The following is a 19,750-nucleotide window of genomic DNA, read 5'->3' on the forward strand; positions in this document are numbered from 1 at the left end:
TTGACAAGCCTCATAGGTAGCAGCAAGGCATCACACATTGACATACCTCATAGGTAGCAGCAAGACATTGTCACGCATTTACAAGCCTCATAGGTAGCAGCAAGACATCACACATTGACAAACTTCATAGGTAGCAGCAAGACATTGTCACGCATTTACAAGCCTCATAGTTAGCAGCAAGAGATCACACATTGACAAACCTCATAGTTAGCATCATGACATTGTCACGTATTGCCAAACCTCATAGGTAGTAGCAGGACATTATCACGCATTGGCAAACTTCATAGGTATTGACAAGACATTATCATACATTGACAAGCCTCATAGGTAGCAGCAAGACATCACATATTGACAAACGTCATAGGTAGCAGCAAGATATCACACACTGACAAACCTCATCAGTGACCTCAAATAATGATAATAAACATCCCTTCCCTTGAGAATTTGATGAAGTCTAATGCTAGTAACACAAACACCTAGTTCTGGTGGTAGCACAGGAGTGAGTACAACAGAGCTGACACTGATTTTATGGTGGTATAATATGGTGTTCAGAGTAACCAAGAATGAGTACAACAGAGCTGGCACTGATTTTATGGTGGTTTTATATGGTGTTCAGAGTGCAACAGAGCTGACACTGATTTTATGGTGGTTTTATATGGTGTTCAAAGTAGCCAATAATGAGTACAACAGAGCAGGCACTAAATTTACGGTGTTCGGAGTAGCCAAATGGCCCAAGGGGCCATGATAGAAAGATTGAATTACAGTGTTTTCAGAATATGGAATGAGAGACACCTACTGGAAAAAAGAGAAATATGAAACTCCAGATTACGCTTATGAGGGTACAGAGTTCTGAATTGATGTACATGTGATCAATGAGGGGGAAAAGGCTAAGACATGAAAAGGAAAGACAAGTCCATTTTTGTGTAATTATTTACAAAAATTAAAGAAACAAAAGTAAGGTGATGTTCATATCAACAGCAACTTAGCAGACATGATTATTAATGCATTTCATGAGGGAAAAGTTGTTGTTATAGGGTTTAACGCCATTTTTCTGCACAAGATAGGCTATACATGGCGGCCAGTATTAATGGTGGAGGAAGAACCGGGAAAACCCCGGAAAGAACCACCGACCCACGAGAAGCTACCGGCAAGCTTTCTCACATATCCACATTTGCCGAGCCTGAGACTCGAACCCACGCAGATAGAGGTGAGATGGCAGTGATCCGTGATGGACAGCGCTTTAGACCACTCGGCCACTCGGGGCCCCATGAGGGAAAAGAGGAACACGGTTGGAAAGAAATAATGACAGATAAACACAAGGGCCACCAATTGCCCAGTCTTATTTTTTTTAAACATTAATAATAAATTTTGGTCACAGCCAAAGCTGAAATCCCAAAGAGACTATAGGAAATGGTGAAGGTGACATTATTGTAGTCTACACAGAGTTGACATCTGATTCTAATGGAAATACAGATGTTCCAGTGATTCTTCCAAAGAGAGAAACACTACCAGACCTACTATGTACAAAACAAATCTAGCAGCTGCACAAGAAATTTATCTCCCTAGGGCAGCTGGATGGGCTAATACTAAGAAATCTGCAGTTTTGCAGTAAACCTAATTCCATATTTTGGGAGCTGGTGATTACAGATTTTCATGATTGAGTGCTGGAAACTCTGTATTTATTCATTGAATTAGATGATACAGAAGGTGAATAAATAACAGAATTTCTAGCACTCAATCATGATATAACTATAGGTCTGCTTTGGTAAATGTGGCCATTGTATTATGCCTGGGGCAATTTCACAGATGTTGCCAGGGTGTGAGATTGCACAAATCTTGCAAAATTTGCACAGCTTTACACACATGGAGATCTGTGATGTGCTAGAACTCCCACAAATTAGTTTCAAGTCATGCATATTAAATGTACTCAATGCAGTATACAATTTTTATTCAGCCATTCACCCCTAAAGTGCTTGTTGCAACATAAGTCACGCTGGTAGAAATATGGTAGTGCTTGTCACAACGAGTCTTTCTTCATAACAATTTACACATCTGGTTTCTTTAGCTTAACCTGAATGGTTGTTAAACTGAATTTGGATGTCACATTGGACCCTGGAACAAGCATTCTGTCAATGTTTAAACATTGAATCAAGGAAGTTTTACAAATGCTTGTTTATAATAAGGGCTACCTTGAAAACTCAAAATGGCCAATTCCCACCATGGATCATCTTTAAATGATGATTTTGTTTGGCAAATGCTGTCTGATTGTTTATTGTTAAAGTTAGAATATCATATTATTAGACCTTGGAAGGTGTTAATGGAAATGCCAGTGAAAATGGTGTTAAATCTGAGTTCATTGTATATGCTGGTTGGACAGAAAGAGATGGCATGCTTGTCAACTCCTCATTTCAGCAGTATTTCAGAATTAAATCTAGAAAAGGCAGACTAACAAGCGGAATTAAAATAAAATTTAAAAGTAGATTGCAATTTTCATTTCTTTCCTCATCAAAATTTAACACTTGGGGACCTTGTGTTACAAAACCATCTGGACCTAGTATAAGAGTTAAGATAAATTTAATAAATAAGAACCAAAAAATGAAATTAAGAAGTAACAGTATTTTTTCGATCAAAATACCTCATTTTGAACAAGTAGACCATGACATTAATGTACACAAAATTGTAATACAGCATTATGGACCAGTAAATATGGCATGTTAGTAGTTAGTACATGATTATGGACTAGTAAATCTGGCATGATAGTAGCCAGTACAGCATTACGGACCAGTAAATCTGGCATGTTAGTAGTCAGTACAGCAATATGGACTAGTAAATCTGGCATGTTAGTAGTCGGTACAGCATTATGGACCAGTAAATCTGGCATGTTAGTAGTCAGTACAGCATTATGGACCAGTAAATCTGGCATGTTAGTAGTCAGTACAGCATTATGGACCAGTGAATCTGGCATGTTAGTAGTCAGTACAGCATTATGGACCAGTAAATCTGGCATGTTAGTAGTCAGTACAGCATTATGGACCAGTAAATCTGGCATGTTAGTAGTTGGTACAGCATTATGGACCAGTAAATCTGGCATGTTAGTAGTCAGTACAGCATTATGGACCAGTAAATCTGGCATGTTAGTAGTCAGTACAGCATTATGGACCAGTAAATCTGGCATGTTAGTAGTCAGTACAGCATTATGGACCAGTAAATCTGGCATGTTAGTAGTTGGTACAGCATTATGGACCAGTAAATCTGGCATGTTAGTAGTCAGTACAGCAATATGGACCAGTAAATCTGGCATGTTAGTAGTCAGTACAGCATTATGGACCAGTAAATCTGGCATGTTAGTAGTCAGTACAGCATTATGGACCAGTAAATCTAGCATGTTAGTAGTCAGTACAGCATTATGGACCAGTAAATCTGGCATGTTAGTAGTCAGTACAGCATTATGGACCAGTAAATCTGGCATGTTAGTAGTCGGTACAGCATTATGGACCAGTAAATCTGGCATGTTAGTAGTCAGTACAGCATTATGGACCAGTAAATCTGGCATGTTAGTAGTCGGTACAGCATTATGGACCAGTAAATCTGGCATGTTAGTAGTCGGTACAGCATTATGGACCAGTAAATCTGGCATGTTAGTAGTCGGTACAGCATTATGGACCAGTAAATCTGGCATGTTAGTAGTCGGTACAGCATTATGGACCAGTAAATCTGGCATGTTAGTAGTCGGTACAGCATTATGGACCAGTAAATCTGGCATGTTAGTAGTCAGTACAGTGAATCTTTGGCGGAGCTTATGTTAGTGAAAGATCTTTTTTTCTGGAGCAGAAGCATCCAAAAGGCAATACCTTTGAGATCTGGAAAATTGCACATAGCAACCATAAAGAACAGTTAGCTGTCTAAGCTAGTTTTGTATATGCCCCTTTAAGACAGCACACTGTGAAAGGGGGTTCTCAGCACAGAACAATATTCATACTTAGGTAAGGAACATTATTAGCTCAGAAACAATCAACAGATTAATGCTTATGCAACTAGAGACAACATCTTTTAAAGAGTTTGCTTTTAATAAGGCTCTAACAGAGTGGAGCAGTACAAAAGAGATGGATATTGTTGTTCTACTCACTCCCCTTATTTTTGTGACAAGGTGGCAGCTCCCCCCTTTAGATGAAATCCTGGCAGCAGCTTTGCAATTTGTGTGAAATAGTCTCCCTCTGTCATTCCATCTGAACATGCCAAAATAAGACCTTGACTTCACCTTGGATTAATTGCACCCCATATTATGATGCAGTAGACAAATCCAGGTCCATTACTGAAATAAAATCAATCATTTTATCCAGTATTTCGTCCTATAAATTTATGCAAAAGAGACTTCTGCTATGGAAACTTGCAAATTTCCTGCTGTAACTATTTTCTGGTGTTGCTGTTTTATAGTATACAACAGCTGTGGTGAAGCAAAATAAGAAACATTTTAATATTTTTATAAAATTTTAATAATATTCATCAATATTATAATCATCTGACATGAAATTATGCAAAAGCAAGTGTAAAGTGTCTACTTTGAAGATTATAAATGATGAACTTTTTACATGTACTTCTTCCTGTTTTTGAAAATTAGGCCTTATTCTAGCTGGAGAGAAAGGTCATTTGACCCAACTGTTAGAATCCAGCATGGACCCTGCTTGTGCCAGTTTTTGGTTTTTCTTCTTATTTTGTTTGGCTGACTGGTTTGTGGTGCTAATCTTTACAGATCACTCATAACTCCTCTTTGTCGTCTGCATGATTTGAGTCTTTGCTCAACCAACATTGGTATGTGAGAAAGTTTGCCATTATCTTTCTGGGGCATAGTGGTTCTTCCTTTGGTCTTCACAGATTCTTCCTCCAGCAAGTGTACTGGCTGCCATGTATGGCATATCTTGTACTGAAATATGGCATTAAACCCCATAAAACAAACCAATCCCAATTTTGTTTCCAATACTGGTAATGAAATTATTTGATCCTTGCTTGCATAATATTTGAGACATGTTTACTTTGGAGGATACATAGTTTTTTCTTGATCACTTTGATGACATGACTCTCAGGTACTTTTTTTCTCCCTAAAATTCCAGGTCATGGTAGCTGAGGCCCTTGACATCGTGAAAGAGACATATTTTGCTATTGTACTGGACCGTACCTACATGGGCCCTGTCATTGTGGGCAGCAGACATGGAGGAATGGATATAGAGGAAATGTCTCATAAGGATCCAGAATCTATATTCAAGGTACACATCCTATTTGTCATGCCTTTGATGTCTAGCAAAAACATTGTAGCATCAATGATTGACTTGAAATAGGTAAATAGAAATTCCAGTAGAAAAGTAGTAATGTAACCCCAACAATGATCGACTTGAAACAGGCAAATAGAAATCCCAGTAGAAAAGTAGTAATGTACCCCAACTAGGAGTTTGTGCCAATGCTTATATTGATTATTTTTCTCCTAGCATCCACATTCCCATCCACTTTTCCTTTTCATTCGATAATTTTAGGGCCATTTGGGATGAAACATTGTATAACTATTTTATCATCACTAAAACTCTGTGTCAGGTTTTACATTGGGGGTGGGGGTGGCCCAGTTTTCAGTATCAGGGTCAAAATAAATTAGGTTTCAGTTGCATTTATTGTTCTCTGTTCTAACAAAATCGTTGTTTAAGATAAATGCCTGAAGCTTTGTATACTTATATATTGCCATTAGCAAAAGTGTGTTGCATTGCTCGTTTGAGGTGACCTCTCTGGTGGCCCAAGTGGTTAGAGCATCCACCTCAAATGTGGGAGGTTGCAGGTTCAAACCCTGACCAAGTCATGCCAGAATAAACAGTTGCCTTGCTAGGTGCTCAGCATTAAGAGGTTAGTGTTAGGACCGGTCAGCTGGCGTAAGATATTGTGACTGGTTTGGACATCAAGCTACATGTCTGTGGCATGATGCCCCAGTGCTAGACATCATAGTGGTATGACTGAAAAATTGTTAAAGCTACGTTAAAAATCCAAATCACACACATGCTTATTTGAGGTCTTGAAGGTTTAGGTCACAGGTCAGTATTTTAGGGTTTCTTTTGTTTTTGCTTTATATTATAAAAGTTGTTTGGGTTACACTTGTGTGTCTCATTTTGATGGCATCATATATCAGACTCAAGATTTTATCTTCAAGGGTAAGGCATAGCTGCCAACCCTCACAAATTTGGAATGAGTTTCACAACTTTTTCAGCAATTCACGGATTCATGCCGCAAGCCAAAAATGCACGAATTCTTCAATTCTCAATTATTTTAAATCTTTAATAAAATAACTGATTTCCCGTTAAGCGCTTAGTCATGATATTTGCAGTTGCCGAAACAGTCCGGTACTGCTGGTCACGATAATAGTAGAACTACAGCCGATTAGTACAGTTGGCCCGGTAGCAAGCATTTTATCCTATTTTAATCTATATGTATAAGAGTAGTTTTACAAATGCTTTTGAGAGAAACAGGCCTAACCGGAATTTTGCTCTGCGCAGGTGTCATCAACATGGATTTGAGTTACCGTTCAGCATTGCATGTAAGATCTTGAAAATGTCCTCACCACCAACAAAAAAAAATATATTGCTCAAAAAGTGAAGTTTAATTTGGAATATCTCAAAAATTGGCCATGCATTCTGCCTTTAAACATTGATATACATCATGCATTTTGCACTCAGTGTGCCACAAATTGTAGTATTGGCATAGTCGCAGAGGCAATGTGAGGAAGCACATCGGTTGCAATAAACACGTAGAAGTTGGGAAAATTAAGAATTCGCATATGTCAGCTCTGGAACATTTTAAGCCATCGGCAGAAGACTTGCAATCAACCTTTATCAGCTGGAGGCCATGCTAAACATTTGTTCTGACAAATGTTCCCGGACTCGAAAATTGCTTCCAAATTTTCTGTGGAAGGACCAAAAGTGCTGCAGCTCCTGTGCATACCTCACAGCAACAGTGACAGCAAAAGAGTATTTTCTCTAGTGAGGAAAAATAAGACAGACTTTAGGGCCTCCTTAGCTGTGGAAAATTTGTCAGCAATTTTAGTTGCCAATATTAACCAGCAGGCAAAAAGTCTGAACTGTTTAGAAAACAAATTTACGATCAAGCACTTGAGGAAGTTCAAGTCTGCCACAGTATCATGTCTTGATAAATAAAATTTTTTGCATATATGTAGTGTTTTAGTTTTATATTGCGATCTTGATATAGTGTAGTATTGACAATCGGAGTGGGTGGAGTTATTGTCATGGTATTTTTCACCAATTCATGTCCAATTTCACAACTTTTTATCTCAATTTTCACTAATTGTGAGCCTGGAAGGTTGGCAGCTATGGTAAGGTCACTGATCTATTTTTAACCCTTTTTGTCCTCTAATACTTGATAGAATAAACATATTGGTTACTTTTGATATCAGCCCTTTACAGTTATACTTTGCAAATCATAGAACTCATTGATGTAAACATTTTTAATACAATGTTGTGTTCTTTTAGGCAAACATTGTTGACCTTGCAGACATGTCGTCAGCATAATATTTCCAGAAATTTTCATCATCTCATTCATAGATTTAATGATGACACTTATATTTATAGTACTTTACTAAAACTTGTTAGCTTGTGCATCTTTGGAGGATAATAAGACAACCATCACAAATGCTGTTGCCAAGTTGGATCATGACAATGGTTCTGTGTTACTGTAAAGCCAGCTGAGAATGTAAAACCTGCTGAGACTGTAAAGCCAGCTGAGACTGTAAAGCCTGCTGAGACATGGGTATGACCTTCATATTGAGATTGGCATTGGTGTCAACCAGGCTGTATTCTAGTATGCATGTTTGTGAGCTTCACATGGATTTTCCAAATAATGCACTAAAAACTCAACCAAATGTGCAAAAATCATCCTTTCAGTTTGCAGACCCTACATGTATTTCTTTATGAAACCCTCTTCTCTTCAGAAATTCTCCCATCATCTTTGTTTTTAAAAGGAAAAGGAGAATTCTTACCGAAATTTTAAGTTCTGAAATAGACCCTGTGTCCACATCTTCCACATGCAGATTTTGTTGTCATTATTTTGAGTCACATTTAGGGGTTACATCATGGTGTAGTTTGCAAGCAATACAGCATTTTTGGGAACCATTGCTGTGAATGTTTAAGCTATTGTTTTATTTGTTTCAGGAACCCATAGATATAATCCAAGGAATCCAACCAGAACAAGCACAAAGAGTAGCAGAAAAGCTTGGATTTACAGGGGACAGTCTCAAAAAAGTAATGTGCTAAATGTGTAACTGATGACTTTACTAGAATCATGTTATAACAAAAATGTCAAAGATGGAAAAAGAAATTAAATACCACTTGAGAGATTTGTATGTTTGGAAACATTAGTGTTTGCTTAAAGATAGCATTTTCAAAGTGATAAATATGGCTTGCTGTGTACAGGTGTGCAACCAAGCAAAATAATCAGTTGTGTAATGGACCAATCAGGTGCCAATTCAGAGGTGTGTTCGCTTCCAGTCAGACAGAAAATGAATCAGTTGAGTTAATCCTTTTATACTTTACACTGTCTTTAGAAATGTAAAATGAAAGGACTTTTTCTTTGAATGTCATCTTCTGCTATTTGTAATCAGCTTTGCTTAAGTTTATTTCATATTACAAGACTAATCACACAACTGAAACCTCATGTTTCTAGCCCAGAAGTTTTCTTTCTTTAAATCAATTTGAGCTTTGTAAACAAAATTAATTTTTGGCCCAGGTGTCAATTTTATGCATGAATGAACCCAATCAAACCAAAACTAACTCCAGATATTTCACCACCCAGTGGCCGTTTAACAGCTGCAGCCATGCAAAGAGAAATGTATCCTACATAGGGACACTAAAGTCCATGCAAAGAAGAATAAATCCTATATAGTGACACCTACAGCCATGCAAAGAATAACAGATTTAACATAGACACAAAAGACCTGCATAGAAAAGTAATTCCTTTAGGCACCTAAGGTCATGCAGAAAAATAATTCTACAAAGAGTCAACTAAGACCATGAAAGAATAAATCCTTCATAAATATACCTGCAGCCATGAAAGGAGAAATAAATCCTACATAGAGACATATAAGGCCATACAGAGAGAAGTAAATTCTACATAGACACATATGGACATCCAGAGAATAATAAATCCTACATAGAGACCACTAAGGCCATGCAAAAGGAAATAAATGCTACATAGAATCACATACGGCCATGTAGAGAGAAATAAATCCTACATATAGTCACTTAAGACCATGAAGAGAGAAATAAATCGTACATAGAGACACCTAAGACCATGCAGAGAGAAATAAATTCTACATAGAGACCCCTGAGGCCTTGCAAACAAAAAAAATTCTGCATAGACACCTAAGGCCATGCAAAGGGAAATAACTGAAATTTTAATTTTTATTTGTTTATCGAAAGTGATGTCTTCATGATGACACTCATTTTAATTTTTATTCGTTTATCGAAAGTGATGTCTTCATGATGACACTAATTTTAATTTTAATTAGTTTATCGAAAGTGATGTCTTCATGATGACACTAATTTTAATTTTTATTAGTTTATCGAAAGTGATGTCTTCATGATGACACTAATTTTAATTTTTATTAGTTTATCGAAAGTGATGTCTTCATGATGACACTAATTTTAATTTATAAAACTTTAACTACACATACTTTTTATTGGAGTTGCACATAAAGGCACCAACAATTACATTTTTCTGCAAATATACTGAAAAATGGATGAAGTTCTGTTTACAGGAGCTTGAATAATTTTATTAAGTTTGAGTTAATGTGGACAATGCATTCCATTGACCCTCGAATATTGCATTGCTTTTGTAATATCAGTTTTGGCATCGGGTACAATTCATGATGCTGTTGGAAACCATCTGAGCAATATGATTGGTTGGTTGATCTTTTTTAACTGTACTTTAAACAGTTATTGTCCTCATCATAGACTGAAAATAAGAACTATGTCCCCTTACCAAGGACACGCTCAGGCAACTATATTGAATACTTGTTTTGGTGTATATCAAACCAGCAACCCTTGGATCAGAAGTCCAAGATTCTACCATCTCACCTACTGTAACTTCCTAGAATAATATTTAGAAATGCATCCACATATAACAAGAATGTACATAGTTACTGGGGGGTGGGGGGGATCTTGATACAGCTGTTGTTTGTCATAGTGTAAAATACGAAACCGTTCAAGACAGAAAATCTATCCCTTTTTTTCAGGCAGCTTACCAGGTGACAAAATTATATAACTTTTTCATAGATGTGGATGCCACTCAAGTAGAAATAAATCCATTTGCTGAAACTCCAGATGGTAGAGGTATGTTGTGTAGTAAAATACTTAAATTAATGCCTTTTTATAGGGTCACAAATATTGCAGAAAATGTTTAACCGATCTGTAGCTATCTGGATATAAAGGATGACTGTTCCTGAAACATCACTCATACAACTTTGAAAGTCCTTGAATTTGAGGGATGGTTTTGAAAACTCCATGAATTATGTCAGAGTTGGTTTTATCCTTGAAAAATTTAGGAATTTATTTTAAAAAACTCTGAATTTTTTTCAGAATTCTTCGAGTTTCTCTATAGGAGGACAAAACATTAAACTGAATAAAATAACACTTTTTTAAAATCAGATTTTTGTTACAGTACACAAATCCTGGATTTCAGATTGCCCACTCAATATGGTGGAAATGGACACAGGGCAAAGGATTATGTGTTTGATATGTCCATTATGTCTGGTGGATGCACTAGATTTAGTGAATATCCACTAAATCTAGTGGAACTCCAACACAGACTGTTGAAGCCAAGGGGAGTTTCGGTTTTATAGTATCCATTGCTGGTTTTAGCCTTTTGCCATGTGACTCAACAGACTGAACAAATGGATGGGGGAAATGCTGACACTATAGACCCAACCATGACAGATGTCAATTTCATACCTTTACTACTACAAACTTTACAGTATTAACATTGCCTGTGGTATTCTTCATTGGCCTAGTTAGGAATATGTGCAGATGGACGTGCCTGAAGTGGAAAAAAATATTAGGTTTTAAATTTCTTGGATATCCTACAATCCCATTCCATGACAGGATGTACATGAGAAAAATTGGCTACAACATGCATCCTTGTTGATCGACTAAATGTACATGTACTTGTTGGGATATACACATGCAGAAATGTACATACTGTTTTGCATCAAGTGATAATTTCATTGTACTTTCATAAGAAATTATATTTGGTTGGAATCCCTGGATTATATCTGTTGATTCCTGAAACCAAGTGCTTGTTGTAGTAGCTATTAATTCGTCATAGTTCCTCTTTAATTTCGTTACTATTTCCAAGGCCTCTTTGAATAAATTATTGAAAGCAGTATACAAATAAGAAACAAAAATGTTAATGTAATATAATATCATTTGTTGCATTCACTGGTTAGATAAGATTTGAAACAAGTTTGTGTGCAGAAAACAGCTTAATAAAATTTATCAAATTGAATAAATGTCAGAGACACCTATGGCAATAACATATTTTGAAAATGAAAATAAACGTTTAGACTAATAATTATGACACGTTGCAAATACAAACAAATCCCATACTATTTATGGCACACATGCATGATGAAGTACAGTATATTTGTATGGTTGTCATAACTCTTTCTCAAGGTCATTTATTATGAATAAACTGGCATTGTATATTGTCAAAATACAAGGGATATATAATACGCTAGAACATGCTCTTCAGTATTAAAAAAATCCATTTGTTTTCTCCATTTACTTAGAAAATGACACTGATTAATTGAGAGCATGACAGTTTGAAATGATCAAACTTTGTCTAATTTGTACTAAAAGCTGTACTCTATTAGGGGCTGTTCATGTCATAAACAAAGAGATTTCAAGAAAAATGTTACTTTTTTCATAACTTTTCTCATGAAAATGTCATCAGGCACCAGCCAAGGAGTGACATTAGTCAGTTAGAGAGAACATGTACTCACAGTTCCTAACAGCCATCTAAAAATGTCAAGCTTTAATGTTAATTTTAGAACCAATGTTTGAAGGGAGAATTTTTTTATAGAAAAATGTTGTTTTTTTCCCTCTCAAAACCAAACATGAAACTAGAAGATATTTTTTTGTGAAAAGTTAATTTTTGACATGTAATATGGACTGAGAAATGCTATAATTAACTTTTTTTCATAAATCTGGTTTCTAGCAATATATCAGGCAAAATGATATGACTTTATTTTCCCCATTAATCTTTGACACAGCACATATAATAGAAGTGTTTCACTTGCAGCAGCATATAGCTATGACATGTGTGCAAAAGCTCTTCTGAACCAAAGTTTTAAAAAAGTTTAAATAAATCTTCCAGGTCTTGTAACAAATTGAGTTTATTTTATGCTGAGGAGAGAAAGATTACTCATTGACATTGATCATTAGAGAAATTTTGAAATTAATCTAATAGAAATTTTATTTTTATATGTCTCTTTTGTATTTATTGCTTGTGTTGAGCTTGTTTTGCCAATATTTCTAATTTGATTTTATAGTTTGGCCTTGTTGTAGTTAACATAAACTAAAATCATCAGAATTTGAATAGATTGAAAGTTGAATGAGCCAGTATTGCTGCAGTAATCAAAATGAACACATGGACAATATTTGTGATGACCCTAGAATTAATACAAATGGTTCAAAATAAACAGAAAATAATGGGATTTAGAGACTTTGACAAAAAAAACCTCTTCAACTCCAATACAGAGTAGGTAAAGAATTTTTACCAGGGATACCTATTTAAAGCCATTAAAAATATGAACCACATTTTAGTAGAAATTCAAGCAATTAGAGATTGATTTTATAGCTTTGGCAAACATAGGGCTTAGCATTTTCAGACATTATACCAGGCATATAGATATATATTTAGCTTATGTATGATGCACTACATTAAGTTACGGTAGAAACTTTTTCAGGGTTTTTTATGAAGCTATAGCATTTTGCAACATCTGCTCCACCTAGTAGACAAGTTAGTTACATGTAATGTGGTAGTCAGCCACTTGTACATAATTACATTTCTATAACTTTGCGGATGGGGAAATAATATTTAATCTGTCTACTACGAGCCCATGCTGTGGACATTTACAATAACCTTGATGGACAGAATCATGGATGGATTAATTTCCACAACCTAAACATTCAGTTTCTGAAATCCATGATGCTTTGTTCTGTATTTATTTACATTCCCAAAGTAATAAATAAATAAACGGAATAAAATTGGGTGCATCAAATGATATACAACTTCAATAGTTACCAGATGGAGTAGCATCTCTTTGCTTTAGTGGTATACTTATTAGTTCAGTGTTTTTTCTTGTGCTTTAGTAACTATGCTGTGTAAAAAAAAAAATCAACATAAGGGGGAAATTCAAGTATTCCATAAGAAAAAAATATTCTTTTAGAACTTTTGGATCTCCTTGATAACTTATTGAAAAGTACCTGAAATTTCATTCTCGCTGGCTGTACAGTCCATATATGGGGCAGAATTCATGGCTCCCTTTTCCTAATATCTTAATAAATTTCAACCGCCTGTCCATAATGGTCCAATTAATGTGGTCCTTTGCCCTTTTATAACAAGTTTTAATATACTGTAAATCGTAATATTTAAGTGTCTTTCAGTTTTCATGAATCTTTTAAACTCAGCAAGTGTTATACAACTTCAGAGAATAATCGCCCTTCTATATTCTTTAATTTAATGTTTAGCAAGTAACATGTTTACTGATTTGATTTACTTGTTAAGGAATTTTCATTACATTTTTGTGATTTACAGTTGCCTTAATTTGTATAAAGCATAAAAGAATTGGTTTAAATGTTAAATAAAATTCTATAACCCATTATTCTCTCATACCTATACAAGTATGTTCATGCTCTCACTGGTGGAAAATATTGTATCTCTATCTTTCAGCTCATAGCTGTTGTCTTACATCACATAACTTCAAAATAACATTTTTATTGGAGTATCACTGGTTTGAATTGTGTCTTTGACATCATCATATATGTCACACCACTATTGTCTCCAATTACTCTGCTGCAGTAATCAGGGGCCCCAAGTGTCCAAGTGGTCTAAAGCGCTCTCAGTTACTGATCACTGCCATCTCACCTCTGTCTGCGTTTGTTCAAGTCTAGAATTTGGCTGATTTGGGTATATGAGAAAGCTTGCCAGTAGCTTCTTGTGGGTCAATGGTTCTTCCTGGGGTTTTCCCGGATTCTTCCTCCACCATTAATACTGGCCGGCATGCATAACCTATCATGTGCTGAAAAATGGCGTTAAACCCCACATCAACAACTGCAGCAGTAATCACCTCAGCTGTCTGCAGTTTAACTTAATTTCCATGTTTACTTAAGTGTAAACCAAACATTATACCCTGTCCGTAAATAATGAAATGATTTTGAATATGCATTTTGTACATTTTATGCTATTTTATGCTTGATCTATACTGACTGTGTGGAGATGAACAGAAGCAACAGTGTTGCATAGGAAAATACTGTCCACAGGGTCAGAACTGTGCATCAGGCACAATATTGCTTTGCATTGTGTTGATGAAAAATCCTGACTCATGTGTGATTTTCCTATCTTACATCAGTGCATATAAAAGATTCTATTAATCTTCAACAGTTGTATGTTTTGATGCCAAGATAAGCTTTGATGATAATGCTGAGTACCGACAGAAGGAAATATTTGCAATGGATGACTTGTCTGAGACAGATCCCAGGGAAGTGGAGGCCACACTACTCCATCTTAACTACATCGGGCTGGAGGGAAGCATTGGTTGTCTAGGTAAGAGACTGAAACTTTTTCATTTTATTTTATGTCACTTTAATCATCAAAGCAAATTGTGCTTTGGTCAGTTTCCTACCATAACCAATCACATGTACTGCTCTGTTCCCATTGAGGTGAACAACACATGATGCATTTAAAATGCAGACAAGCACTGTCTAATGAACAGCTGACCTGTACAGACATGATACATTTCATTGTAGTTAATCATGATTTAAAAAAAAGAGAGATGGATTACTTTGTGGATATATTGATCAAAATAGATAAAATAATATTTCTGTGTAGAATTACATTGTACCTTAGATGTGGCTGAGATTCAGTGGAACTCAAACTAACAAGCCATGTTTGGCTTATCTTCACAACCTTCATTTGACCAAGATCATTTCTCCACATTGATGGGAAATGGAGTGGACTGAAGATTCTTGACTAGCATAGATGTGTTTGAATATGCTTGCTTTAATAGTTAAATATTTTCTGTTTTCAAGTAGTAATGGATTTTATGATTTGGATGGAGCCAAATATTGCAATGTCCTATTGTGTATTCACTGACATATCTTAATATTATAGCTCTAATTTTCTAAAAGGATCACAGTTTTATAAACAAATTCATATTGAGCATACAACATGGTTACAGGTGCTCAGTGATATATTACGTTTCATGAGAAATTTGCATTACATGATTAATGACATGATATGACAACGCTCACTACATTTTGAGACTGGCCTAGTGGTTAGAGTGTCTGTCTTGGATGCAGGAGGTCGTGGGTTCAATCCCTGACCAAGTCATACCAAAGACGTACAAAAATGGTCCTAACAGTTGCCTCGCTTGGCGCTTAGCATTAATTTTTATACAATTTACCTCTGAAGTTCAGGAAGTGAAAATGACCAAGTGGAGCTAGCACTTTTTTGAAAGGTGTACATCTGGAGTAAGGCCAAGCTGTATACTCTATAACCCATATTACACCCATCAATCATACACCAAAATAAAGGGAATTAAAGGTTCTTTGAATTAAAACTAAGATATACAAGGTCTTTTTTAAATAGCGAGTATAACCAGTGAGGAAAGCCGGGGAAATTCTTGTTCTTTAAAATCCTAACCCTATGCAAAATACAAGACTGTAGAGCACCACCTATGGCAAATGCCATGTTATCTTAAGGTATGTGCTTTGGTTCATTGTGTACTTTAACACTTGTTTGTGAATACTTTAAAGGCTTCACTTTTTGATCAGATTTGGTATAGAAGCTTATATCATGAGCATGCACACATTAATGAGGAGGATCTTACATCTGTATAGATGAACCGGTGAACACGGGGGGGGGGGGGGGGCATGAGTGGCCACATGGTCTAAAGTGCTCACCATTCTGGATCACTTTCATCTCACCTCTGTCTGCGTGGGTTAGAGTCTTAGGTACAGCTAATGTGGGTAAGTGAGAAAGCTTGCCAGTAGCTTCTTGTGGGTCAGTGGTTCTTCCCATGGTTTTCCAGGGTTCTTCCTCCACTAATTATACTGGCCACCATGTTTAACCTATCTTGTGGTGAAAAATGATGTCAAGCCTACAACGACAACAACAACAACACTTTAGAGGCCATATTTTCTGGTCAGATTTTTGTAAACTTTTATCATTGAGATTTCAGATCAGTTTGGTTATGAGCGCTTGCTAATCGTGAATATTAATGGAGAGCCCTGAGTGGTCAAGTGCTGTCTGTTCCAAATCACTGCTGTCTCACCTTTGTCTGCATGGATTTGAGTCTTGGGCTTGGCTAATGTGGTGTGTGAGAAAGACTGCCAGTAGCTTCTTGTGGGTCAATGATTCTTTCCAGGGTTTTTCTGGGTTTTTCCTCCAACAGTTATACTTGCCACCCTGTATAGTATATCTTGTATTGAAAAATTGTGTTAAACCCCATAACAATAATAACAGCATGCATATTAATGATGTGATTTTGTTCAGTATATGAACACTTTACCTAGGCTGATCAGAAGGTGGGAATCAAACCCAAAATCTTCTGGTCATGAGTCCATCACATTAACCACTGGGTCTCAGAATCCAGTGGGTGTCGATCTCATTGGTTCCAAGTCATGACTCATGGATACGGACAGACCAGGAATCCATTCTGGCTGCACATATTAACTTCCCTGATAACGCTAATAAGGTGTTTGTACTTGAAAGGTGGAGCTATACATTTCTTGGTTATGAATAGGGCTTAGTCCCCATGTGCAGGAAGAAATAGAGGGAAGAATGCTGGTTGTATAAATCACTTGTCCTTTTCTTGCTGAGAAAGTATATATATATATATATATATATATATATATATATATATATATATATATATATATATATATATATATATAATTTTCAGAATATATTTGTTAGTAGTTGATTATCTGAGACTGCATTAGACATAACATTATCTGAATCCGATCTTTATTAATAGTGACTTTTTTTCGAGTAACTTGTTTGTTTACAAATCATTTGCATACAATAGCAGCTTACTCTATCATGAGCTAATAGTTTTAAAAATATGTTTGTATTTGTTTCAGTTTTTAAACCCGAAAAAGTTCTACTATTCATCAGGGGGGCCGAGTGGTCTAAAGTGCTCACCATTCTGGACCACTGCCATCTCACCTCTGTCTGCGTGGGTTAGAGTCTTAGGCTCAGCTAATGTGGTTATGTGAGAAAGCTTGCCAGTAGCTTCTCGTGGGTCGGTGGTTCTTTCCGGGGGTTTCCCGGGTTCTTCCTTCACCATTTATACTGGCCACCATGTATAGCCTATCTTGTGCTGAAAAATGGCGTTAAACCCTAGAACAACAACAACCTACTATTCATCATTAATTATGTATTGCAGTGAACGGTGCTGGTCTTGCCATGGCAACCATGGACATTATTAAACTTAAAGGAGGAGAACCAGCCAACTTCCTGGATGTAGGTGGCGCTGTGAGAGAAGATCAGGTGTACAATGCATTTCGACTCCTTACAGCAGATGCTCATGTAAGATCTAATTGCAGTCTAATTGAATTCTAATAACATGCATGTATATTTGTCATATTATCTATTATGATTCATTGGGAAGATTTTTATTCTTCTCTATGAATGGATTGCTTTATAATAATTGTACAGGTAATAAAGTAACCAGTTGATTATTCTATTACATGTAGTATTTTTAAGCTTATGCTGGATATGATATCATGAAGGCTTAGATTGGAATAATAATGGATTTATTAACTTTTATTCCTGAAGATTATTTTGACAGGTCTGTAATACTATGTACATATTTGTGTGTTTGAATAGGCTTTGATGGAACATCAGCTCTGTAATGGCTAGCTTGTGCCAATTAAGTTTAGGTTTCCCCCAAAAAGGCAAGTAAAAGAAAGATAAGGCTAAAATGGATAAAATACATGAAGTACATAGTAAGTTTTTTTATATCACCCATACTTGTTTAAAATATCCAAGACCCTCACAGCTGTAACATCATCAGGAGATGTATTCCAGGACTAACATAGCTGTAACATTGCCATAAGATGTGTTTCAATTGATGAAGGTTGCCTATGTTAGTTGCTTCATATGACATACATGTGTATGCATCAGGCCTATCCTACAGCCATTAATTAGTCCATGGGGGTCTATCACAGATGGCTAGTTTATTGCCAATGTTTGTTTATAGTTTTTTTAATTAAGTCACTTATTAAATATTTTGTAAAGTGGAGAACATGCGTCAAATAAAAATCTTCCAAAATCTATTTCTGCACTGGGGAAGTGAACATGAAACCACTGCCATTATTATGGATTTATATTTGTGGTTTTTTTTTAACATGGCATCACTTGATGTGCATTTGTAATCCATTAATGGAACTCACACATCTTCCTCAACAAACATCTAATTCAAATTATCATACTTGACATAACAAACATGACTGTGTGCATACAAATAAATAATTTGGGGAGAATTTTATTAGGTTTAAGTTCATCACAACAGTGTAAACATAAGCAGGGTGCCCATTACTTGTATGTACCTGTTAGAAAAGTTAGCTCCCTTTGTGTTGTATGTTGGGAATTCTTCATTCTGGAGGTTCATCGTCTCTCCCTATATGGTTGCATGATAAAATAAGCTCATGTAAGAACTGTTTTTGAGACAGAATCAACCCTTACAGTTAGGTGGTGACAATACACCAAGCATGACTGGTGGTAAATTCTAAGAAAAAAACTGACGAGTGCTTGGAAAGATGTGCACTTCATAGTGCATATTTTTATACTAGGTTTGACCAATGGAGGGCTGTGTACTTTTACTTTTTTACTTTAAGGAAATATCTATGTTAGTAGCTTTAGGGTATGCATATTTGTTGCATAATCTGAATATTGTTTGCATGAAAATATCACTATGTATAGTTTCTTTGGATAAATGGGGAACAATTGCAAACTCACAAGGCTGTTATTTTATTTATTCCAGGTGAAAGGTATACTTGTCAATGTATTTGGAGGTATAGTAAATTGTATCACGGTTGCTAATGGTATCATCAGTGCATGTAAGAAAGCCAAGTTGACTGTACCTCTTGTGGTCAGACTTGAAGGTAAGCAAACTTAGACTGATCTCTATTCTGATTAATTAGTTTTATGCAAAAAGGAAGTATACACAACTAGAAGAAAGAAGCAGATTACTTGCTTATTCTGTGAAATGTACACTGGTCTAGAAGAAAAGTTAGTCACATGGACAGTTTAATTTTCTTGGGTTTTGACATGCCTATTAGCATTTGCATTATACATAGCAGATTATACACAAGTGTTCCTGTGACATGAATTTTTTTAAACGAAAATACTATATTTTCGTTGCAGCAAGTGGCATAATGATATTAATATTTAAGAAGTTACACAAATTTTGTGTGGAATAACC

At 35.9% G+C, this 19,750-nt stretch overlaps 1 protein-coding gene across 1 annotated transcript in view; it reads left to right on the plus strand.

The window, feature by feature from the left end:
- The window catches only part of LOC149787868 (succinate--CoA ligase [GDP-forming] subunit beta, mitochondrial-like), a 63,506-nt gene that overhangs the window by 36,100 nt on the left and 7,656 nt on the right, over nucleotides 1-19,750 (plus strand). Inside the window, exons 5-10 of the mRNA XM_089974104.1 lie at nucleotides 5,109-5,261; nucleotides 8,196-8,285; nucleotides 10,277-10,373; nucleotides 14,704-14,865; nucleotides 17,711-17,853; nucleotides 19,310-19,430. Of these exons, the coding sequence (XP_089830230.1) occupies nucleotides 5,109-5,261; nucleotides 8,196-8,285; nucleotides 10,277-10,373; nucleotides 14,704-14,865; nucleotides 17,711-17,853; nucleotides 19,310-19,430 (766 nt within the window). The remainder of the gene's footprint in view (nucleotides 1-5,108; nucleotides 5,262-8,195; nucleotides 8,286-10,276; nucleotides 10,374-14,703; nucleotides 14,866-17,710; nucleotides 17,854-19,309; nucleotides 19,431-19,750) is intronic.

Source organism: Sinohyriopsis cumingii, chromosome 11 (genome assembly GCF_028554795.1).
Source record: "Sinohyriopsis cumingii isolate HCF-2022 chromosome 11, ASM2855479v2, whole genome shotgun sequence".
NCBI lineage: Eukaryota > Metazoa > Mollusca > Bivalvia > Unionida > Unionidae > Sinohyriopsis > Sinohyriopsis cumingii.